Raw genomic sequence first — 26,496 nt, 5'->3', positions numbered from 1 at the left:
CCTAACTATAGAAAGTTGCTTTTTTCTTTTAAAAATTCATTCTCAAATAGCTTTTACAGGGTAAGTAGACATAATCATTGATAGTTTGAGAATTTTGTCAAAAAATGATATATGTTATATGCCCATGCTCTTTAGTTTTAGGTAAAAACAAACAAACAAAAACCTCATGATATTCTATGATTCCAACTATGTTCATTATTCACAAGATAATTATCAATAAATTTTTTTGTTAATAAAATCATTCTTCACTCTACACTTTGGGTGTAGAGATTACTCATAAATAAATAAATAGATAGATAGATAAATAAATAAATAAATAAACCAAAAAAAAAAAAAAAGAAAAAAGTAATGGCAGATTCCAGCAAGAAAAAAACTTTCTTTTTATATTTAAATATTAGCATAATCATCAAAGTACAGAAATCAAAACTTTAAGAATTTTTTTCTTATTGAAAAAAAAGAAGAAACTAGAAGATATTCTCAAAAGTATTCTTCAGAATAGAGCTACCATACGATCCAGCAATTGCACTACTGGGTATTTACCCAGAAGATACAAATGTAGGGATCTGAAGGGGTACGTGCACCCTGATGTTTAGAGCAGCAATGTCCACAATAGCCAAACTGTGGAAAGAGCCAAGATGTCCATCAACAGATGAATGGATAAAGAAGAAGTGATATATATATATATATATATATATATATATATATATATATACACAATGGAATATTATGCAGCCATCAAAAAGAATGAGATCTTGCCATTTGCAACGACGACGTGGATGGAACTGGAGGATGTTATGCTGAGCGAAATAAGCCCATCAGAGAAAGACATGTATCATATGACCTCACTGATATGAGGAATTCTTAATCTCAGGAAACAAACTGAGGGTTGCTGGAGTGGGGGTGGGGTGGGAGGGATGGGTTGGCTGGGTGATAGACATTGGGGAGGGTATGTGCTATGGTAAGCGCTGTGAATTGTGCAAGACTGTTGAATCACAGAACTGTACCTCTGAAACAAATAATGCAATATATGTTAAGAAAAAAAAAAGAAGATAGCAGGAGGGGAAGAATGAAGGGGGGGAAATCGGAGAGGGAGACGAACCATGAGAGACAATGGACTCTGAAAAACAAACTGAGGGTTCTAGAGGGGAGGGGGGTGGGGGGATGGGTTAGCCTGGTGATGGGTATTAAAGAGGGCACGTTCTGCCTGGAGCACTGGGTGTTATGCACAAACAACGAATCATGGAACACTATATCAAAAACTAATGACGTAATGTATGGTGATTAACATAACAATAAAAAATTTAAGGGAAAAAAGTATTCTTCAGAAAAAAAATTAAATCTAGAGAATCAGTCTTCTTCCTTATCCTCATTCTTGATACTTTCTACTCCATCAGCATAATAAATCAGAAGATTTTTGGTGAGTACTCTTATTAGTGTGGGACCAAGCTAGTCTATTGCTCTGATCTACACTAGATGTTAATTAAGGGGCTTAAGAAAACCATTGAGTAAGGTGCAAAATTGTGACGTATAGAACCACATTTAAAATTGTTTCTAAAAATCGAGTGTCATGTTATGGTAGAATGAAAGCTTTCATACACACAGAGAGAAAAAGAGTATATGAAATGGGATATTAAAAGAGCACAGTGAAAAAAGGAAACCAAGATAAAAAGAGTGAGAGAGGAAAATATATTTTAACAGCAGGAAATGACATGACATGACATAAAAAAAAACAGAATAAAACTGTAGAAAGACAGGTGGGAGAACTAAAAGTCAAAATTAACAACAAAAAAATAAAATCTGCTTAAAGAAAAATGAAAAGAAAATATAAAGGAGAGCAAAAGGATCTTTCAATTATAAATTTAAGTTTCAGTGCCCAAATATTGTTTTATTTTAAGAATGTCAGGATAGTATTTTTTATATTGCATTATTTTTAGAATTTTCTTAAATTTAGAAGTGTAATAAGATTCTTCACTTTGACAATGTGAAAGCACACAGAACATCAGTGTATCATTACTGCAGTGGTCTCCAACTGGTTTGGCTTGGCACATCACGATACTTTGTACCATTTGTATCCATAACAGCTGGGCTCTGACACTATTAGCTGAGCAGGATTTTAGTTATTTCTTTAAATTTTTTTCTTTTTAATGCATTTGCTTCCTCCTAAAATGTTATCTGGGCACTTGGAAGCCAAATAATTAAGTCTGTGACAATAAAATAAGGGTCCACAGCCTTTTTTAAAGTAAAATGTTATTGCTTTACTCTCTAACCTCCAGCTACTCAGGAGTCTAACACTCAATAGATAATTTTTTTCTTTTTTAGTGTCCTTTTTTTTTGTCTGTTACTGATATTAAATATTTTAGTTTTATGCCAAATGTCTAAAGGCAGACTATTAAAAATATTAACCTGGATTATTAAACAAATAAACTTCATAGAGTTATCGTAATGGCAGATGATAAGCTCCAAAATACAAACCTGTTATTTTCTACCCCCACCCCCAAACTGACAATGTAGTGATATAACTTTCTCATTTGGCAAAGTGATTACCAAAGTTCATGAGAAAGAAACATAAACAAATACATAATTCTGGAGCTACAGTAAATGTGAAAAAATATTAATTTTCTAAGTTTAAAAGCTTTTAATGTGTCTCAACACAGATTTGCTGAGATTTTGCTATTTTGAAGGTACTATGCTAGAAAGATAAGCCACAGGCAGGGGAGGAAACCAGAATATTATAAGTACTAAAAGCAAAATACTCACAGGGGTATGAAGTGTTGAAAGGAAGGAAGGCATCATCATTAGCTGGAAGAATCAGGAAATCTAATAAAGGATATGTCATTTGAGATGGGTCAGATTTGGAAGATAGAGAGATAGGGTATGACTACTTTATTTCTACTGTGATTCTTCAAGTTTAGGTACTCATCCTATTTTATCTGATATTATCTTTTTGCTGATTTCTTCTTGCATTTCCAACTTTGTGTCTAAACCCTCCACCACGTGAACTGAGAATTAACCATACCAAATTAACCCCTGTCTCCTGAATAAACCAAACGTTTTTTTCAAATCACTTTGCCCCCACTCCTACTATTCTCCCTGCTCGCTTCACTGCTTTCTTCCCTCACCTTACATAGGTTGCGAACGAATATGGAAGGTTTTGTTCACTTTCAACATCTTTCTTGACCCCCTCCATGAATTAAGTGTGTTATCTCACAAGGACTTCCAAATCTCTTTATCTGAGGTTTGATTACTATGTCTCATATTAGGTATCAAGATTCCTGAGGGCATGGGGGATGGGTGGTAAAGTCTCTCTGTCTTCAGGCCCAGTGCCTCTCAGGTGGTTTTAAGTACTGAGTGTCTGCGTATACCCTGATGAAATCAGAGCTTGGCAGAAGACAATCTGCACAAACAGAACTAGGGCTTGTACAGCGGCTGATATTGTAAAACCAACTCTGGACTCTTGGATTCACTTCTTCCTCTGACAGGGTGGGCCACTAAGAGGGGCATTCCGACGGCTAAGGCCGTGCAACCTGGAAGCCGACAGCGCTACTAAGAGCAGGAACAGTAATTTAACTGACACTGCTAGTACATAGTCCTCCGTGCGTTTCGATGTGCTTTCCCAGCTATCATCTAAATATTTCTATTCAGCGGCCTAAAGTGGCCCCTTCATTCTTATCCAGAATCCGGGAAACACCTTCCTTTCTTTCAGACTGTGAGAAAAAAAGAAAAAAAAAAGGGGGGGTTTCCTGAGGCTGGGAACGGGGATTCCCTCTCCACGTTCGTGCACTTTCCACCCCGCTTACCCGAGCTGAAGGCGAGCACAGCGAAGGCGCGTAGGGCATCTGGGAACACTCCCGACACCCTGTGGCCCCCGCCTCGGGGAGAAGGGTCTGAAGGCCGGGAATCCGCTAATTAGGCTCGCCCCCATTGGTTGTCCCCAAGGCACCTCCATGCCGTCATGGTGTTATGCTAATGAGGGGGAGTCTCATTGGCTCGGCCCCCGGCGGCAGCTGCGAAGGCTCTGGCGGGGAGAGCCCGGTTGGCCGCAGCTGGGACCAAAACCTACGGTCCCCCCTCGCGCCCGCTCTGGGCTGTGCCGCGTGCACGCCCGCGCGGGGACCCGCTGCCGGGTTTGCCCTCGGAGGAGGCTCCTGGACCTGCCTTTTAGGAAAGTGCCTCCCCGGTGCGCGGCGCGCACGCCCCCTCCCCTCTTTCTAGGTACCGCGCGTGTTCGTTTTTTTTTTTTTTTTTTTTTCCGCGAAGTAACTTTTGCATTCCCGCCTCCCCCGAGTCCTGGGGACCAGAGGCGGTGCCGAGCCTGGGGGCGGTTCTTTGGCAGCGTAGATTCTTGTCAGAGCCAGACTTTTGCTCCTGGGCTCGGTTTGCATCATCTCCATCACACCCTCTGGAGAGAGGAGCCAGCCCCCTTTCAGCCTCAGCTTCCGGCACGGAGCCGACCCCTCCCTCTCCCAGGCCCCTTCCCCTTCCCCGTCCCTCTGTGGCCCCCCGCATCTTGTTAGTCCTCTCCCTCCACTCCGCAGCATTTTCTGTCTCTCTCCCTCCTCTCCTCCATTCGTCGTTTTATGTTTCCCACTCTTTGAGGAAGGATGGTTGATTTGGAGAGCGAAGTGCCCCCTCTGCCTCCCAGGTACAGGTTTCGGGATTTGCTGCTAGGGGACCAAGGATGGCAAAACGACGACAGGTGAGTGGTGCGGTGCAGTCTTGCTCTGGCAGTACAGCTGAAAATGAGACAGAGATGGGGAGGCTGAAGGGGGAAAAGGGGAGAAGAAAAAGGGAGCCTGAGACTGGGGGAGGGAGTGAGAGGGACTCTTTGACATGTCTCTCCATTTTGACTGTATAGAGCAATTGCCATAGACGAGGAGCTCTTCCTTTTCATTTTCTTATCCTTGCGAGGCATTTATTGCATTTATTGGGTACTTACCCTTTTTTCTATCTGCGCTTTCTTAGGGTGTGTATAAGGCTGCTAGAGAGGTACAATACATCCAAATAGCACGCAGTGTCAGTGCCATATAATTTTCATTTTTCCCCTTTAGGTGTCCCTCAAATTTGAAAATGTGTCCAAGTTGATTGAAAAAGCACATAAGAAACTTAAAATCTCTTGCACCTATTTACTTACTCCTTGTCAGTGTTGTCTTGTTAAGGTGTTCACCTGCTACTGGGAATTTTATTATGCTCTTTAAACATTTGGAGTTATAGATAGACAATTGGTTTAAATATGTAACAGGTAGTTAGGGAAAATGACCTTGTCAACTGAAAATACTCACTTTGAACTGGTAACTGTGACTGTGATTAGTAATTGTGTTTGTATAGCATGACCCAACCTTTTTGCAGTTAATATATTTTTAACCTAACTAGTATATATGTCACAAGATTAAAACTAAGTTTCAAAACTAGAATGCTTATTACTAGCAAAATATTGCTCATGTGTTTTATCTATAGCATCACTGCTTTGCCTAGTCGAACTTCTGAAATTCCTCTGGCTATCTGATTCATTATTTAAAAGGCACATTTTATGTTTCATTGAATTTAGTATTTTCTGGAATAGTCATTTCATGTATCACATGCCATATATTTTTGTTTTTAAATGATCTATGTATACTAACTAGGCTCTTAACTCAATTGAAATATTTCCTTTAAGTTCAGTTTGGTATTAATGTTCTATTTTAATTACATAAAATATCCATTATTGGTCCTATTCAAAAATCTCATCCCCATTCAGCTCTGGGCAATACTCTCCTTCTCTTCCTCACCATTTTAGCTCCAATACCAACTCCTGTGTCTACACACAGAGTATTTTATCTTGGGCATCAATTTTGGACTTCTTCTTTGGTCTCATATTAGTAATGTAAAGGGGTATGGATGTTTCTCAGAGGATAATATGTGAATGCAAACTCTTTTTTAAGGCAGAACACATATATTTGTTAAGAATTAAAGGAACAAATGCCAGTTTACCAGTATGCTTGGAAAGGAAGGTGTTCTGGGTGACTGAAGATAAAGAAATGAATATTTAAACAATTGTAAAGCTAGTTGACATTTAAATAAACTGTATTAGCCTGGTTAAATGGCTTATCAAATGCACCATCATGATTACAGGGATGAAATCTATATTTATTACTTCAGAACCTTAGGATCATTATGTAGAATAGGAATCCTTTCTCTACAAAGTGTGAGATGGACTGAATTCACAGAGGATATATTTTGGGCTTGGTGGTGATAATATTGTTTGTTTTTTAATATTGTATCCAAGATGTTAATTGTTCTTGAGGTTCTCTTCATTTTTCTAAGGATGCTGCAGTATATTTCAGTAATTAGGAATTTTGGTTAGTTGAATACTACCCAAGTAAGTCACTGCTATATTAAAAAAAGTTTTACACATTTAGTTAAAATATCTATTATAATAAAAGTTAATGCTAGCCCAAGTTTAACTTAAAATCTAGGCCATATTTACTATTAAAATGAGGTATTAAACATTAAAAATTATTCATCCATTTGACTGATTTTGTGGCTTCATGAGAACTTAATATTTAGTTTTGGTTGCATTTGTTGTCCTTCTTTGAAGACAAGATCCTTGGGTTAATAGTGATTCAGCCTTCAGTCCTTTGCTTATTTTCTCAGTAGCTGGGTCTTCTTGGGCAAGTTATTTGACCGTTATGAAATTCAATAATCTTATTTTTGTAAGGTACAAAACTAACATTTAGTTGGCACTAAGCACTGGCTAATCTGTTAACTGTGTTAATGGTGTGTGTGTGTGTGTGTGTGTGTCTGTAAGGGCTTATGTGTGTATGTGTGTGTATTTTAGGAACTAGGAAACTAAGTTTCTGGGATTTATTAAATGCTTATCCTGATAATATATCTTATAAGTGCACAGATGACACTTGGGTTCTGTTCTTTGTGACTCAGATTCCTCAAGAAGCTCCTAAGTTCTTTCCATTTAATTTGTTTGAATTTGTAAGAATAATTTTGCAGCATCTAGCACAGTTTAGGTGCTCATTTAAATGATAGTTCCCTTCTTCATTTCTGATTAGCAGTTTTCAGTTCTTTTTAAATTTTTTCTTCAGAATTTAAAATATGCAGTAACTAAAGTCATTTCTTTTGTCTTTATTGTGCTCACAAATTCCTCTTTGCAACTGAGCCTGAGTAGCCTTCTTATTCGACTCAGTTATCGTGGACTCAATTCCTACAGAGTTGAAGAGAAAGCATTCTTTCATAGAAGAATAGGTAGATGGTTTATACCACCAGATACATTTAGTGCTTTGTCTGTATTCTCTAGGCTATTTTCTATAAATATTCTCTGCCTGAAGTTTTTTGTTTTTTGTTTTGTCACCTCCTGCCCCTTCCCACCACCCCAGTCTCAGGGGCTCCCCAGGTCTTGGAGAGCAAGCCGAAAGTGCCACCGAGTACATGAGTAAATAAGGAATTGTTAGAGAAATACCTTAGCTTTCTAACTCCTTGGTTGGGATAATTCTGAAACATGTTGCCCACAGTTGTAATTGGTTTGATTTTACAAGTTTTATTGACTTTCTCCCCCCCTCCCCCTACTGGTATTTTCTCGGATCAGTTCCCAAATAAACTACTTATGCTCCAATCCTTATCTCAAGGTATGCTTCTGGGGGAATCTGAACCAAGATTAGATATCTTCTCCATCTAGAGTCACATCTTAGAAATGATGGAGGAATCAGCTGATGGGAAAGTACATACTTTCTACCTTGCTCTTCATGTTAAGAATTTTAAATTCAGGGACACCTGGGTGGCTCAGTTGGTTAAGCATCTGCCTTCGGCTCAGGTCATGATCCCAATATCCTGGGATCAAGTCCCACATTGGGCTCTTTGCTCAGTGGAGAGCCTGCTTCTCCCTCTTGCCCTCCCCCACTTGTGCTCTCTCTCTCTCTCTCTTGCTGACAAATAAATAGAATCTTTAGTAAAATAAAGTAAAATAAATAAATAATTTTAAATTAAATCTTAATATGGCATGATTGCCTGGCATGTGAAAATGAGTAAAGCATATGTGTGAAGGAGTGTGGAGAAAGAGAGAATTTTGGTCTCTACACCATAGATTTTCTGTGAACTAACCTTGAATAGTTCACTTACATTTATACTGTATCACCTTTTAATAGGGAAACACACATGCTTAAGTGCATATGTAATGTACATGTGACACATGTATGTGTAGACTTTGTGTGTATGTATATGTGTCAATGTCATCTTTATATAATTCCCTCTCCCTGATTTGCATTCTGATAACCTTTTCTGAGTAGGACATAAAGGAACAGAGTTAGACATAGCATCGCAGAGAACTGCACATTTAGCACATGAATAACATTAGTTCTCTGAGGCCATGAACTAACCGAGAGTTGCTAAATGAGAACACTGCTAATGCCTAGAGATGTCTGTTGCACATATGACTCACATTTATTTCTTTGGCATCCTGAGTAAAACACAAAAATCTAATTCAAGTGGCTCATGAAATATTTCTTAATGGTCATTTATCCATTCAGCTAATATTTGACTACATGCTGCATCTCAGGGCCTTATTAAGTTAGGTTTTAAGAAGAATATAAGGAGGAATGTGAAGCAGTGCTTGGTCAGGAGGTGTTCACAGATAAGATTAGAGATAAGCTCCTCTCCTGAATATTGACAGTATTGTTGATGTTTTTGCAGAATTTCAATTTTAAGACTGTCAAGAAGATCATACACCCTTTGTAGATAGGATAGTCAGTATTACTTGAAAATAAAGTAGCTGAAGTCTCTATGTTAGAGATGGCTCAAAGTATTCTATATATTTTGAATCTATTATTTAGGATACTTAGTATCTTCAAAGCTCCTCTATGATTAAAACTAATATGACTAGAGACTAAATTTAACTGGTTTATATGGAAGCCGTTCCGTAATATGTAGAATTGTTGCAGCGTTCACATCTATTATTTTCTGTTTTAATATTTCTATGATTCATAAAACAATGAAGATTTAGGATGTTCTCTTGCAGTTAAGTGTTGGTAAATTTCAAGTTTTAAATACCTTAAAAGAGTTAGAACAAACCCTTCTCATCCTCATCATGACTTAGTAGTTTTAAAGTTTGGAACACAATGCACTTGATGTGGATAAATTGTCATGACTGTTGATAACTTCCTGTTAGTGGACAATTCTCAATTGCAGTCATACAGGAGTAGGGCTTTTATTTAGTTAACACCATTCAGTTTTCAAATATCCGGTCAGTTGTTTCAACTGCATAACTTTAAGTGTTATCTTTCATTTATTCTATTTCATAGAATTTATTTTTAAAGTTTACACCATTTACCCACTCTCATATTTATATCCACTTTCTGTATATACTTATGTGTCAGTAATACCTCTTCTGTGAGTATTACACTCGTAAGTTTTCGGACTACTCTTACATATAGTCAGTCTTGAATAAGGAAGGTTGGAATGTCGAAATTTCATTTTCTGCATAAGTTGTGTGACATTTTAAGGAGATTAAACTTTCTTTTTTTCTTTTTTTTTTTTTTTTGAAGAGAGGGAGGGGTACTCTGACAGAGGAAAAGGGAGAGAGAGAATCTTACGCGGGCATGGAGCCTCATGTGGGGCTCGATCTTATGATCCTGAGATCATGACCTGAGCTGAAATCAAGAGTCAGATGCTTAACTGACTGACCCACCCAGGTGCCCCAAGGCGATTAAACTTTCTACTAAATAGTTTCTCCATGTGGCAGCTTCAAGTTAGTCTTGAGGATGGGTGCAAAAACGTACTTCTTTATGGATGACAAAGAAAATGATTTCAGCTAACTTGTTTTACCAAAATTATTAACACACTTTTCCCCTTCTCTGTTAGTAACGTAACTCAACTTCTGCAAAAATACATTTGAAAGGTAGTATAGGAAATAATACAAATGAAGGCTAAATACTTAGAGCTTTCATCTTCATTATTAGTACAAAATAAAAATTAAACTAACAATATATTTAGTCATAATGTGTACCTGTAGCTTAGGCCATGTTTTTATTTTCTTATTATTAATAGTGGATGTGGTATTTTTATTGGCTTTTCCAAATCATGTTCTTATTTATTAAAATGTTTTACAGTTCATGAATCGCTTTGTCATTGGTGGATCATCTGTTTTTATCAGCATACTTATGTATTGCCAATGTTGTCTTATGCACCATCCTTGTCTAAGTTACTTTTAGAAAATGAAGCAAAAAGAAATACTTTTTCAGTGAAATCTAATCAGTTGCTTTATATATTTATACTATTTATAGTTGAAATTAAGTTAGCTTGACCTCTTGTGAGCAATTTTATTTATTTTTTTTTAAAGTTTATTTATTTAAGTAATCTCTATACCTGACATGGGGCTCAAACTCATGACCCCCAGATCAAGAGTTGCATGCTCTTCCCACTGAGCCATCCAGACATCCCATGTGAGCAATATTTAATACATTTGATCAAGATGTTTTTAAACTATTGCTTTTATGAGTTTTAAATTGTTAATTAAAATTAATCAAAGTAGTAATGATCCAGAAAGACCATTACTTTTAGTTGTTGACAGTCCTTGACTCAATATGGGTTTTTATTCTTATTTTTAAAAATATTTTATTTAGTATTTTGAGAGAGAGAGAGAGAGAGAAAGAATGCACAAGCAGGGGAAGTGGCAGGCAGAGGGAGAGGGAGAAGCAGGCTCCCTGCTCAGCAGGGAGCCCATCGAGGGACTCGGTTCCAGAACCCTGGGATCATGACCTGAGCTGAAGGCAGATGCTTAATGGACTGAGCCACCCAGGCCGCCCCTATTTTATTTCTTTAATGGATCATGAAAAACATAATTCCTTTCAGAAGATCTTGATCATCAGATAGCAATAAAGTTGCAATGTAAGAGAAAGTCACTTGGAGCACAGAGTGAGAAGACAAGGTGCATCTAGAGCACTGATAACATCTCATCCTCAGGACAAATTCAGAAGTGGTTGTGTGGAGGTGTAGAAAGTGACATGTAAGTGAATGTAATGCCCAGGTAGAGTAGATATGGATAAGCAGGGCTAGAAGTATCTGATTTACATATATCTCTTACAGCAGAGTGACCATGTGCTTGCTTGCAGCAGATAAATAAAAACCCTGGCTCCGTGAAGGCAAAGAAAGTGCTGTGAAAATGGCATTGGGTTCTTTGCATCTGATCATCTGGAAGCATAAGAGTAGATTAGAAATTTCTGACCTTGATTCCTCAGTAACTAGATATAACTATAACAAGCAGACTCTTAAAGAGAATCTAAGATGTAGTATAATTTCAAGGGAAAAAAATAAATCATTTATGTAAACTAATTCAGTGCACCAGTGGTATTAGATTTATTTGTCTCCTTTGCCTGGGAAGTAGAGATGGGTTTGGAGCTGGGGATGAATCAGAGGCTGTAAAAGCCCTGGTTGCCTGAAAGGAATAGGGGGGAAATGCTCCTGGGTATGGGGGAAAAGCGGATCCTCAAAAGAGGGGGACGGAGGACAGTGAGATTGCTTTCCACAATTTTCTCTTGGATGGCGATCATATTTATCTTTATCTTTTTCTGACAAATAGAAGCAGTAAAGGTAAACAGAAATAGAAACCCTGACTGTCAAGCCTGGCTGGTCTGTAGGGGACTGTGGCTGGCAGCGAGTCCCTCACTCTTTGACCCTTTCCTGTTTCCAGTTTTTCCTGGGCTTCCCTTTGGAACTGTGCTTTGGTAATGTGCACTCCTGCAATTATGGCATGGCTTTAAAGAGTGAACATCATGCCCTCTGTATGTGCATTCCTTGAACTCAGAGCTGTATTACTTCCAATTTTCACAGTATGTAAATATGTATAAGAAATGGATTTTGCATACAAAGCCAAAAAACAGTGAATCTAAGAAATAAAGGACTGCTTGTTCTTGGCTTTCTTGCACTGGACTTTGCACAGAATCATAAAGATGAATTGTTATTACAGGGGCATACTTAGCCCATCTTGTAAATCACTGTGTGAATAGGGATAAAAGAGGATTAACACATTTCAACCTCATTTGACTCCCTGTGGGAAAACTTGTAGATTGTCCACACATTGCAAACAACCAGTTATTAACAACAAGGACCAGATGTGTGTTTAATAATGGACAGCCTGCTTGTCTCGGGCCTGTCAAAAACTGAAATACCACTCGATCCCCTAGGAATCAGATAGGGTGATCAGTAAGCTGCACAAGTACCAGTGAGGAGTGATGGCAATGACTTTAGTCACCACCATAATATGCGATGATGATTTTGGCAAATTATAAATGGAAGCTTTCAGAATTTTGTTTCTTTTTCTTGCCTATCTCTCCACAAGGGTTCATGTGCCATTTCACCTATTTCTGCTGGGAATACAGATCAAGTGAAAATGGGTGATACTGCATTAGTACTTATAAAGGCAGGGAACATTTATCAAGATCTGAATGTATGCCATGCATTGTTCTAAGCGTATTACATGTATTATTTCATTTAATTTTCACACCAGCTCTGAGGAATTGTTATCTTCCCCTTTTTATAATGAATTATCTGAGCTACAGAAATACATAGCTTGTTCCAAGTTACATAATCACAAGAGGTGGAACCTGAAACTAATTTTAATGCCCATCAACTATGTTTATAATGTAAACAAATGTGATTTAATGCTACTAAATAACAGGACAAAATGTAAACAAATGTAAATGCTTTTAAAGGCAGAAAAAATCATGTAGCATCTATATCTCTCTGGGCCCATATTACAATAATTAATTCAAAAGAAAAGCTATGGAATTTTCAAAGTTGGTAATATTTTCTGTGAGGAAAAAGGTTTTTTTTTTCTTTAAATATAAATCATTGTTCTTTTGACATTCTGGAGAGAGTGGATTAAAATAGGAAATTAGTAAAACAACTAAAACAGATTTTATTTGTTTGTTTAAATAAAACCAGAATGTAGATGAATCAAAAAGGCATCATATAAGATCATGTAATTAACTTACCAATACTCTTAAAGTATTCGCTTAGGAAGCTTTGTCTAAGGTCATCCATTTCCCATAGTCTTTGCTACTTTAGTTAATCTATAATTATCTTTCTTTAGATATGGCTAGGTGTTTTGTTTGTTTTTTTTATGTTCTTTGGTAGAACTTTGGAGTTTCCTACTTACACTTCTACTCTGTAAGGTGTTTGTATCTGGGTGAAATTAATTTTTCTCAACCACTCTACTGGTGTTAATGAAAACTCTCTTGTAGAGATGCTATGAGGTTTAAATGGGGTAATGTGAAATTATTGACTGCTTAACACTTAGCCCTACCTATTAGTTTCAACTATTCCAAAGAAAATTTGCAATGGTTCATATAAATACATGCAATAGCTTAAAATAAATAGAAAATACAGCAGAGAGAAAAGATAATAAGGGGAAAAATCCAAATCAGGTGTAGAGTTGGAACACAATGTGAATTCTGTGAGTGCCTATATAGTTCCTGGAGACGGGCCACAAAATTAGCCAGAGCACAGAAGACATGATCAGTTGCATAAGATGAGACGTAAACTAGTAATTCAGGAGAAATGCAGCTTTCCTTGGTGCTCAGATTGAAAGGACATCGCTCCCGTGGATCTTCAGTTACTGTATAGTATCCTCATTCACTTTCCTATCATAAAAGAATAGCAAGTTTCATAAGACTTTTGTAACATCCTCACTGCCAGGTACTGATATAACTAGAAAGAATTATTCAATTGAAGTAGATTTTCAGGATACTTATAAATGTATTTCAGTTATATTTTGTAGGACAAAAAAGGGAACACTTGAGATTACTGATGGATTATGAGCCTTTCATGTATCTTCTTTAAAAACTTTTTTTAATAGTCTGTGCTACTCAAAGCAATCTATAGATTCAGTGCACTCCCTATCAAAATACCAATAGTGTTTTTCACAGAACTAGAACCAGTAATCCTAAAATTTAAATGAAACCACAAAAGACCTCGCATAACAAAAGCTGGAGGTATCACAATCCCAGATTTCAAGCCATACTACAAAGCTATAGTAATCAAAACAGTATGATACTGTCACAAAAATAAACACACGGATCAGTGGAATAGGATAGAAGGCCCAGAAATAAACCCACATGTATGTGGTCAGTTAATCTACTATGGAGGAGGCAAAGATATACAACAGGGAAAAGACAGTCTCTTCAGTAAATGTTGGGAAAACCAGACAGCTACATGCAAAAGAATGAAACTGGGCCACTGTCTTATACCATACACAATAATAAACTAAAAATGGTTGGAAGACCTAAATGTAAGACGTGAAACCATAAAACCCCTAAAAAATAAGGCAGTAATCACTTGGACATTGGCCTTAGCAACATTTTTCTGAATATGTCTCCTAAGGCAAGGGAAAAAAAAAAAAAAAGCAAAAATAGACTACATCAAACTGAAAAGCTTTTGCACAGTGAAGGAAACCATCAACAAGATGAAAAGGCAGCCTACTGAACGAGAGAAGATATTTGCAAATGGTATATCCAATAAGGAGTTGATATCCAAAATATATAAAGAACTCATACAAGTCAATACCAAAGAAACCGAAATAATCCAATTAAAAATGGGCAGAGGACCTGCATAGACATTTTTTCCAAAGAAAACATGCAGATGGCCAACAGACACATGAAAAGATGCTCAACATCACTCATCACTGGGGAAATGCAAATCAAAACCACAATGAGATACCACCTCACATCAGTCAGAATGAATAGTATCAAAATGACAAATAACAAATTTGGCGAGGATGTGGAGAAAGGGGAACCCTCGAGTACTGTTGGTGGGAATGTAAATTGGGGCAGCCACTGTGTTAAACAGTATGGAGGTTCCTCAAAAAATTAGAAATACTTTATAATCCAGTAATTCCACTACTGGATATTTGCCCAAAGAAAAACGAAACACTAATTGGAAAAGATATATGCACCCCTATCTTTATTGCAGCATCATTTACAATAGCCAAGATATAGAAGCAACCTAAGTGTCCATCAGTAGATAAATGGATAAAGATTTACATACACACCACACCCACCCACCCACCCACACACACACTCACAAAGACTCACACACTGTAATATTACTTAGTCATAAAAAAGAATGAAATCTTGCCATTTGTGACAACATGAATGGACCTACAGGGTATTAATGCTAAGTGAAATAAGTCAAAGACAAATACCATATGATTTCACTTATATGTGGCATCTAAAAACCCAAACAAACAAATGGACAAACAAAAACAGAAACAGACTCATAAATAACAGAGGGCAACCTGGTTTTTGCTTCAGGGGATTGGGTGGGCAGGTGAAATAGGTGAAGGGGATTAGGAGGTATAAACTTCCAGTTATAAAATTAAATCACAGGGATGAAAAGTAGAGCATATGGAATATAATCAATAATACTCTAATAATGTTGTATGGTGATAGATGGTAACTACACTTATGATGAGCATTGCATAACATATAAAATTGATGAATCACTATCTTGTACACCTGAAACTAATATGACGTTGTACATCAACTAAATTTCAATTAAAAGATTCACATAAAGGAAATGGGGAGAGCATCAAAACCAAACTTGGCCTATTTCATGATAGTTTTAAAAACATGAATGCATTCACAAAACTAAATTTGGTTAACTAAAAAAAAAAACCCAAAACTTAAAATATATAAATGACTTTGATTAATAATTAAGAAAAACAAAGAGTTATATTCTTCATTGCACAGCTGAGGTGTAAACATTGTCAGTAGAGGCTAGAGTGGGCGTTGCTTATGGAGAGTGTACAAGTATTCTACCCAAAACACAAGACTGAATTGTGGTCATTCTCACCTCCTCACATTGGATTAATTCATTTATTTTCTTTTTGGACAAATGGCTAAAGTAAATATCATAGAATTTAACATTCCACTAAGACTTTGAAGTATCCTGAATTTATTTATGTAGCTCTATATATTTCTATATACATACATAGTGATTTATGTTAAGGACATAATTATATAGCAGACTTCTGGTGGTTGAGTAATTGATAAAAGTAACCCCCAACTACAATATTTTTCAACATATCTCTCACCACCAATGTCACTGTAGTCTCCCTGATTTCTCTATTTTAAAACTTTGCAGTGGTTTTGTGTTATTTTTTAGCTTGCTTCCTAAGTTCTTGCTTCCTAAGATGTATTCTTTTTTGATAGGATTTCACTCCTTTTTATTTAAATGAATAGAACACTTAACAGCATGCTTCATGGTTCCAAGTCTGTTCTATGCACCCCATCTCTAATAATCTCCCATCGCCAACTCAATCTTCATTTAATTCTTGCAACTTCATCATAATCTTCTTGAACGTGATTTTAACATGTATTCATGTTTTAAAAACCTACGCTATGTCGCTGATGCTTATTATATGAAATTTAAGCCACCGAGTTCAGTATTCAGTGATCTTCATTAACTGATTCCTTGATTAATTCTTCCTAAACTGTTTTTTGAAATTTAATCACTGTAGTTATTCACAGAAATCATCCCTCACCTCACATGCTGATAGGCACTGCTCTTTGCTCGTATCATTGGATGAATTTAGGTTGTCTTGCATCTCTAACTGTCCATGTCATCCCCTTTTTCATGAGTGGACTCCCAGCTAGACAGAGAGCCAGAGTTACTAAAGACATTTTCCAAATCAGGCTATTTAATATAGTTTACTTATTTTTATGTTGTTTTGCAATTACTCTCATGTTATTTTATGTATAACATGTAACCTTCTAGGGAAAAAGCCATGTCTTCAATTCATTTTGGACCCTCTTATTTATTTAACAGAAGCGGTTTACACAAAGACTTCCAGGATTTCAGTTCTGTAATATAAGGAAGGCCCTTTTTTTTTTCTAATCTATTTTTTTTATTATTATGTTATGTTAATCACCATACATTACATCATTAGTTTTTGATGTAGTGTTCCATGATTCATTGTTTGTGCATGACACCCAGTGCTCCACGCAGAACATGCCCTCTTTAATACCCATCACCAGGCTAACCCATCTCCCCACCCCGCTCCCCTCTGGAACCCTCAGTTTGTTTCTCAGAGTCCATCGTGTCTCATGGTTCCTCTCCCCCTCCGATTCCCCCCCCTTCATTCTTCCCCTCCTGCTATCTTCTTCTTCTTCTTTTTTTTTTTTTAGCATATAATGTATTATTTGTTTCAGAGGTACAGCTCTGTGATCTGTGATTCATCAGTCTTACACAATTCACAGTGCTCACCATAGCACATACCCTCCCCAGTGTCTATCACCCAGATGCCCCATCTCCCACCCCCCCCACCACTTTTAAAGGAAAAAAAGGTTACAGCTGTGAATATATATGTGCACTATTTATATACATATATACCTTATTATAGTAAAAATAGAGGTCATTTAAATTTGAGATTATTTTTCCTCATGGAAAACAGCTTTTTTTAAAGCTCATTCTAAAACCAGGTATGGTAGTTTAAATCATTTGACTTGAAATGCCTTTCCCACATCTAGTTTGATATTCACGAGGAGCTTTCCTTTGGAAATGGCAAAGCAGAATGTGCTTCAGTCCATAATTCATACGGTGACAGTTCAAATGACTGTTAAAGTGAATTCTGAAATTTGCATTGGGAGCAGCTCAGTGAAAGCCATCAATCTGCTCGACAGCCAGTGGTGCTATCGTCCAAGGGGCTTATGGATGTGTGAAAGATCAACTTCATCTCATGCTCGCTAAGGTAGTGGTAGCAATACTTACATAATTGGAGTGAACAGAAGAGGATTGTTTTTTTGTCTTAAATCTTGTAAAATATTTTTTCTTATTGAAGAAGAGTGCTGACAATAGTTTACTGTGTGTTTAATTTTGCAATGTTAATATGACTAGAATGATTTTCTTGAGGGATAAAAACCTATGTGAAATGTATCAGTCATAGTTATCTAAACATGTTCCGAGTCTTTGAGTAGAAGGCACATTATTCTAAAACATGTATATTCCTATTATTATTCTCACATTATTCTAAAACATATATATTCCTATTGATATTCTGTTTCCTAAGTCAGATCATTACCTATTTGTAATAGTGGAATGACCACTTTTGACTTAACTTCATTCCATTTCAGTACTCCATTACAGTACTAGAAAGAGGTTTGTCATGTATCTCTTTATACTTGCAGCTTTACTACCACATGGAAGGTAGGAGAGAGACAAATTCTAATCACTTACGGAATTATGTAACTAAATGTTTGCTTAAAAAAAGACTAATTAAAATGTTCATTATAAAATTGTTCTGACCTGCTGATTCTATTCCCTCTGCAAGATGCTCCAAGTAATGTCTCCTTTTAGTAAACTCACATAATGAAGTAAGGGGAAGCTCCTCTGTGCATCCCAAATTATGTTCTAATTGAACTTACTCTGCTACCATTGAGGTGTGATGATGTATGAGAAGTACTTGAATGATGTGATCCCACACTCAAACTATCCTTGAACTTGTGTTGTATTGGAGAGATAAGCCATACAAGATAACTACTATATAAATTAGAACATGGTACAAGGGATGGTACTATGGGAGTATTGGAAAAGCTTCTTGGAAAGTTCTAGGGAGAAAGTAAATTTTATATATTAGGATTCATTTATTGGAAATAAAGTAGTAATGGCTAATGGACCTTCCACAGGGCATATTCTAAGAAAACACCCAATAAGCAGACTAAATTGGAAACAATATAGGACAATAAGGATTAATAATGGATATTAATAGTTTTAGGGGAAGACTGTAGGAGACTTATATTGGCAAGTGAAAGAGTGATTTTTTTTTTTTTTTTTTTGTAGACTGGGGAATTGTTGAAAGGTTTTGAATAAGGAGCTGGCATGGTCAAAGTTGTAGCTTCAGTGGAATTATTCTTTTGGAACTATGTGGAAGGGTTTGGAAGAAAAAAGTGGAGAGAGTAAGCTACTTTAGTAGGCTAAAAGAGGTAGAACAGGGAGATGAGGATGGCCAAGAAAATACAATAGAAAACTTTGGAAGTATCATCAACAAATTTGAGAATGGATTAGTTTGAAGGATATCCATGTTTTGAAATGAGAGGAAATGTGAAAAATTTGCTTGCCATGTTCATTCAATGCAGCTTGATATTCTTTATTTGGATTATAAATTCTAGGAGGCAATACTTCTTGTATGTAGTATCTAATTATGCCTTACAAAATGTCCAAGAAGGGTGCAATTTAGTATGCTCACTTCCGTTGATCAAATGTAATTCAATCCAACAAACAATAGTTAAGTCCTGACCATGAGTTGTGTTATGTGCTAATATCTCTGAAAAGAATCAGATATTCCCAGCCTTTCATTTATCTCAGAAAGGGAAGAAGGACAATTAAACAAGTAGTTATTATATAGCATACTATATAAAAATGATATAAGTATGAACAAATTATGAAACTACCACAGAGGAAAACAATTATGTGATGGTATTGTTTACCATAATATGTACACATAAAGACTACTATATTGTATTTTGACCTTTTAAAATTTATTGTTTTTGTATTCTTCATAACATGAGTGGAAAGGTAAAGCAATCCCATGTGCACTTTATAGGTAGAAACTCAACTACAAAGACCTTAAGTGCCTTTCACAAATAGAAGAAATTCTCTATTGATTCTTTTAGTTGCAAATTATAGAAAAGCACTCTAAGATAAGCTCAGTAATTAATACACTCAACAAAACAAGAATTCTGGAACCAGAGTAGTTTCAGGGTTTACTTTGGAGCCCAGGATATTTCCATTTTCCCCTTGGCATCCCTTGACAGGTATTATTTATCTATTTCTGACACTGGTCTCCCTTGGTCCCTGAATGGCTGTTCTAGTTCCAGGTTTGGCATATAATGACAAAGTCCAAAAGTGGAGAAAAGCATTATCCTGTCCTTGTCTTATGCCCTTATTTAAAGTGAAAAAATTCTTGCCAGAGGCATCCTGACAGATTTACTCTCATGTGCTATTGAATAGAATTGGTTTTGTGCCATGCTCAAATGAAACCATGATAAGGGTAACAAGACCACGGTGGATAGCTTAGAACAGTTTCTTTCAACCTCTGGGACTGGAGATGAACTCATTCTCCTTGAAATAACTTTGCCACTTTGAGATATATGAATAAGATCAGATTTGTTTTTGGAAGAAGTCTGTGTGTGCGTGCGTGTGTGTATGTGTGTGTTGTGGGTAGGTGAGGAGGGATGCAGAGTGGGCAAAAGATGATGGCTATCATGAGATAGGGAACTCATAGTTCCAATTCCAAGTATAATTTTAACTTAAAGTATACTTTTTAAACCATTTGATTGTTCTCCTTCACTTCTGAGCAGCTCTCAAAGGAAATTATAATTCCGGCAGGTATCCTATGTCTCTTGATAAGCAGAATGGCTCAACATGTGAGTGTTCTTAAATTCCCTTATGGAAATCATAATGTTAATAAACACTACATCAGCTTGTAACTGGGTCCTTTGGAAAATTGTGTGTCACTCTAAATTGCCCCTGTAGCATGTTGATTAATGAGTCTAGAGAATGCAAATCTTAACAAAATCAGCATTTAATTATATATGTGTTGAGGAAGTTTTGGTATTTTCAGTGCTGGGTATTATATATATGCTGTAGCTGAGGTGAAATCTTTCTTACTGGCAAGTAACCTTAAAATATTAATTTAGAAGCAGCAATTTTGTTTTACCTAAAATTTTCAAGTAGACCAACCATAAGGGTTATGAGTAATGGCACACTTGCCCACATCAGCCCCCTAACTGAAAAGTCGTTCTTCACCTGGAAGAGCATATCCCACATTATCAGAAGATCATGGAAGAAGATACTGAAGGTCCTGCCAGGTTAAGGGAATAGCAGGAGGGCCAGGCTCCAGAAGAGGAGGTGGACTATGGGCTTGGGCCATCTTCTAAAACCTAGCCTGCATCTCAATGACTATGGCACTATATCTCTTTCTTGTAATCAGTCATCTGACAATTCTAATTTGTCCTGCTCATTAATAAATATATTATCTGGCAGTAACAGGCATTTGTTGATGACTTATGGCAGACTGTAGGATTTTCATATAACCCTCCCTCCCCTCTCCTGATATCCTTTTATGTTTTTGCTGATTTGGCATATTTAAAATTGATTATGTGAAAGGCCATAACTAATTAAGTGTGGGGAGGGGTAAAGCTGGACAAGTAACATATACTTAGCTTTATTCCTTTTAATTTCTACTTTAACATTTTGGTGACTTCCCTAAGTCTAGAGGGCAATACTGTTTTTAAAACAACAATGGCTATAAAAATGTGTTATCTGGGATTGAAATGAGGAAGGCAGAAAGAAAGTCAGGGTTATTTTATTAAAAAAATAGCTTTTTTAAAAGATTTTATTTATTTATTCATGAGAGACAGAGAAAGAGAGAGAGAGAGAGGCAGAGGGAGAAGCAGGCTTCCTGCAGAACAGGGAGCCCGATGCGGGGCTCGATCCCAGGACCCTGGGATCATGACCTGAGCTGAAGGCAGACGCTTAATGACTGAGCCACCCAGGCACCCTAAAAAAATAGCTTTTAGAAGGTTTATAGGAGCACATCTTGGTAATGCTTAGTAAAAACTAATTTAAGTATTTATATGCCTAAAGTAAAAATCTTTTTTAATGAAATGGGATGAGTATGGTACATTGTAAGTTCAATGACCAACACAGTGAATGAAAGGGACCATTAGATCTATTCAGAACACCTCTAGACATCCAAGAATATCAAAGATATGCATGAGTAATCAAATATAATAAGTATTAATGAATATAATAAATGTCACAAACACATATACTCATAGTGCATGCTTTTATAGGGAAAGGGCAACTTCTAAGATTAAAGATGATGGGGTGATCTCAGAAGGTTTGGTGCTTGGTTGGGTAGACACCCCAAGGATAGCAAGTATTAATTTTATAACAGAAAAATAAGGCAACATGTTATGTTGAAACTTATTTGAAAATTCAGTTGCTAATAAATTTTTGAAATAATTTTATTCCTTTATTTTAAAAATCAAGCTTTGATCTTTACTACTTCTAGAGTACAAATACTATGCTAAATAGTTGTTTTGAGAACACTTTTTAATACAGTTGGGACATTTTAAGGAACACATAAAATCTTTGTTTACTCATATACATATACACATTTATTTTTTATATATTGACCTTAAGGGTTATGTTTACATGAATGAAGTCATACTAGAGAAGATACAGTTTTATTAATTGTTGTTTCCACTGAACATATTGTTAAGTACATCTACTTAAATCTGTTAAGTGAAACGTATCTTTAAGTAGATTCTGAAACAAGATTACTTACGATTGTATAGTATACCATAATATGAATATATTATATTTATTTAAGTAGATGTTATTGTTGTTAAGCATTTAGATTGCTTTCATGCTGATATAGTCTTTCCTTTAAATGCTTATAGGCATCTCTAAGGCCCTACTGATGATTTTCTTAAAATAAATTTTTAGATGTAAGCTTACCCTGACAATGAGTAGGAACATTTTATGGCTTTTAATGAATATTTCTATATTGCACTACAGAAATATATTTCAATGAGTAGGGACATTTTATGGCTTTTAATTAATATTTCTATATTGCACTATAGAAATATATTTCAGTTTCTATGTCCAATAATTATTTCATGTATCATTATTTGATAAAAATTAATGGTACCCATAACTATAAAGATTCTAGATCATTGCAACATGGTTGACTAGAGAGCTCTATATTAGTCCTTTTTCCTTTCCTTGTGAATCATCCTTGTCTCATTATATATTTACTTTATTTGTGTATTTTCCTTGTTTTATTGTATATTTGTATCATTGGCTAAATGAAAAAAAAAGAAAAAAAACAAGGAAATTGACATATCAGTGCATGTATTAGGAACAGCAATAAAAGTTCCTGCTTTTTAAAAATGTCAAAATGCGGGGCGCCTGGGTGGCTCAGTTGGTTGAGCAACTGCCTTCGGCTCAGATCATGATCCTGGAGTCCCGGGATCGAGTCCCGCATCGGGCTCCTTGCTCAGCAGGGAGTCTGCTTCTCCCTCTGACCTTCTTCCCTCTCGTGCTCTCTCTCTCATTCTCTCTCTCTCAAATAAATAAATAAAATCTTAAAAAAAAACATTTAAAAATGTCAAAATGCTTACAATGTTTTTGTTTGCTAATAAAATCTCTATTTTTGCTGTGTGCTGATAAGAAAAAAAAGGAAAAAGATGAACAAATCACACCTAGACTTTACCCTCTAGGAAAAGCTGATGATGTACATGAATAATATTCAGGTTTTATTATTTCAAGTAAATCATCACATTTGTAGCATACTGTGCCTGAGACAATAGGGCAGTAGCTTTTACTTTAAATGTTTTATTTGTTTTCTGGGTTTTTTTTTTTTTTCTGCCTATTTAACCCATGTTCAAATACTATCCCTGCAGAATTTGAGCTGCAAAAGCTGATATTCAAAGCTACTCTCACTTGAAATGGCAGTTTAGTTTAATAATAAGAAGGGAATTTGCCCCCACCCTGACTCAGCTGACAGGAAAAGTTGTTTAAAGTATTGATTATGATGATGATGATTATGATGATCGTAATTTTTCCTCACTCTCTTATCAAGGCAAGAGTCAGCCAGGCATTGAGCCAGAGAGCTCTACTGCTTTTGAAAAGATGAATTCATTTTTCTCTGGAATGAATTAAATAGTCAGGAGCAGTGGAGCATGTCAATATGTCAAAACAGGGCAATTTGAGCTGTCCTGGCTTTGTAGTGGACCTTTATTTTATTTTGTTTTTTATCATGTTACATTTACCTAGACCACTAGATAGTCCATTTAATTCTAAAAGCAAGTATCAAAGAGTTGGTATTACATGTGCTATGGGTTATTTGTGGCACTTCTTTTCATTAAAATAATAGTTTAGAATTTAAATGAAAATTTAAGTAATTTTTCTGTATTGAATACTTACATAAATGTGTCTATAAATTATTATAGTTAAAGCCTGCAGAGATGAATGTTGTAAGCATCCACCTAGATTAGGACTCTGAAATGAAAACATGATACTTAGCAATATGAACAATGATAGAAAATATTAATAAATGATAATACTTCATGAATTGTGGTATTATGGTATGCAACTAAATAATTAAAAGGGAAAGGTCATGTACTTTTAATGTCACTGTAGTATAGCTGTTGAGAGCATAATTTCTTAACCAACTCTTACTGCTTGGCTTGGGTCTGTCCTCTAGCATTTAGTGACTGTGTAGCTTTGGGCAATTATTTAATCTCTGTAGTTATCAATGTCTTCATCTACAAGATGAGGATTATAATTTTATTGTCTTTGGGAGGTGAGATAATCCAGGAAAAGTCCTTAGCTCAGTACAGGTAATAATTACTGCTAAATAAATGCTGTTGTTGTTGTTAATTTATTAGCAATATGTTAGAATTTTTAGGATACCTAGTCAGGCTTTAGAAGTCATCAGTATGTTGTTACTTGATTTTTTGTTATGATTTAGAAAAATTGTTTTTGAAAACACTTATTTGTGAAAAAAAATTTTAAATATATGAAGTGTTGGTTCTGTTAAAGCTTTATTTGCATTTTTCTTCATGTAGAATATATCCTACATTTCATTACAGAGCTGTGAGAAAAGTAGAATCTTGATTCTTGATGGCAAAATTTATTGCTGTTTCATGTTTCATAAGCTCTGAGTGTGTTTTAACACTATTATGGTAATTGTGCTTTGGGGAGTCAAGCTCCAAGATAAAGAATTCTTTCATTACTTATAGACAACAAGACTTTTGTTCTCATATGAGCACTTACTAAATACACTTAAAAGATCAAGAAAAGAGCCCATGAAAAATAGTTTGTAATGATAGTATATAGTGGAAGAAATTGTAAATTGTACCATTTATGGTTTTAAAAAAATGTTTTCTCAATTTTAATTTTAGCAGCTGTCTAAGCTATTTTCCTCTTGACTACATATTTCCCCTTGTCTTCCTGAAAACTTATGTTTCATAAGAGAAAAAGTGACTGGCTATTGGTTCTCCTAATAGTGAGATAAGAAGGTGTCTCAGTATCAAATCAGTTACTGTCATTAATGGTAATAGAAACGAATACTAATGTATATAAGAAATGTTATTCTTCTGGCAATGAAAGAAGTCAATCAACTATTTTCAAAGCAATTTAAGCCCCCAAATGATCAGATTCTTAATAATATCGCTAATAGTTTTAAAACTCTAAATTGACAGTTTAAAAATCCCATGTTTTTTTTTTTAAGATTTTATTTATTTATTTATTTGACAGAGAGAGAGAGAGAGAGAGAGAGAGAGAGAGAGCACAAGCAGGGGGAGCAGCAGAGGGAGAGAGAGAAGCAGGCTCCATGCTGAGCAGGGAGCTCAACATGGGGCTCGATCCCAGAACCCTGAGATCATGACCTGAGCCGAAGGCAGACGCTTAACCAACTGAGCCACCCAGTTGCCCCAAAATCCCATAAGTTTTTAAACAAACCTACAAAATGGGAAGTCTAGTAGCAAGAAAAGAAGTGAAGAGATTGATTAGTACACTCATTATATTATTAAGAACTTAATAGAGTTGAGATTTATGTGCATTTAAAATAAATGTTTATCTTTGCATTTATATGCATTTAAATATTTTCCAAAAGATGATGTCATTCTGAATATACTAAATATGTGAAAATGCATGTATGTATTTAAAATACTGCAAAAAATGTTTCATTACCTAGAACTAAAAAAATTGAATGTCATCAGTGTTTCTTATTTTTATAAAAATACAGTTCATATACACACTAAAGTAGCTGCAAGTATGAAGTGTATCTAAAATTTTCTGTTTTGAACCGTTAGATGAGCTATTCCATTCTCATCTTATGAATTACTGAGCCTATGTTCAAGGAGTTGAATTGATAAATCTAATGGATGAATGAAAAACGTTTTTTCATTAAAAAATAAAATAATTGTTCTAAAATAATTTCATTTCCTTTGTTGCTCTGTTATTCATAAGTTATCGAATTCATTTGTGATCTTTTTAATGAGCATTACTTTGAATTAGTTAGCTTCCTCTTGGCCATAATAAATAGTTCAGTCATTTCCACTAAATTGGCCAATCAGTTCCATTCGTTTGGACAGTTTGCTTATTGGGGTAGGCAGAATGACAAAGGGAATTCATTGGTATTCATTGTTCAAGTAAATGTGCCTAGTCTGAATAATCAAAATATAGATCACATTTATGTGTAGGAAATCTGTAAAGACCTTTACGTTTCTTCCCCTGCCTTCACAATTTATTTACTCACTACTTGTTACTTAGTGTGCTAGTCCCACCTATTTTTGGAAGAAATAATTTGTGTAAAGTATTTGACACAGAGCTGCTAATTCTCTTACCTTTCTGATTTTTCCCATTCCCCTTGAACTTTATTCCTCTTCTTCCTTTCTTTGGATTTATTTCATTTTCATAATGACTCCCTTGAGTTGTCATTTTTTC

General features: G+C 35.7%; 1 protein-coding gene across 5 annotated transcripts in view; it reads left to right on the top strand.

Annotated features, from left to right (window-relative positions):
• Positions 1-4,601: 4,601 nt before the first annotated feature.
• Positions 4,602-26,496, top strand: part of KCNT2 (potassium sodium-activated channel subfamily T member 2) — a 361,260-nt gene continuing 339,365 nt past the window's right edge. For all 5 annotated transcript variants that reach the window (XM_028104755.2, XM_028104754.2, XM_028104753.2 and 2 more), the window contains exon 1: positions 4,602-4,696. In XM_028104755.2, coding sequence (XP_027960556.1) covers positions 4,602-4,696 — 95 coding nt within the window. The remainder of the gene's footprint in view (positions 4,697-26,496) is intronic.

This window comes from Eumetopias jubatus, unplaced genomic scaffold, assembly GCF_037043125.1.
Source record: "Eumetopias jubatus isolate StellerSeaLion01/CBP00866 unplaced genomic scaffold, mEumJub1_p1.0 scaffold_12, whole genome shotgun sequence".
Classification (NCBI taxonomy): Eukaryota; Metazoa; Chordata; class Mammalia; order Carnivora; family Otariidae; genus Eumetopias; species Eumetopias jubatus.
Note: the sequence above shows the minus strand (reverse complement) of the source record. Positions and strands in the feature narration are given on the sequence as shown.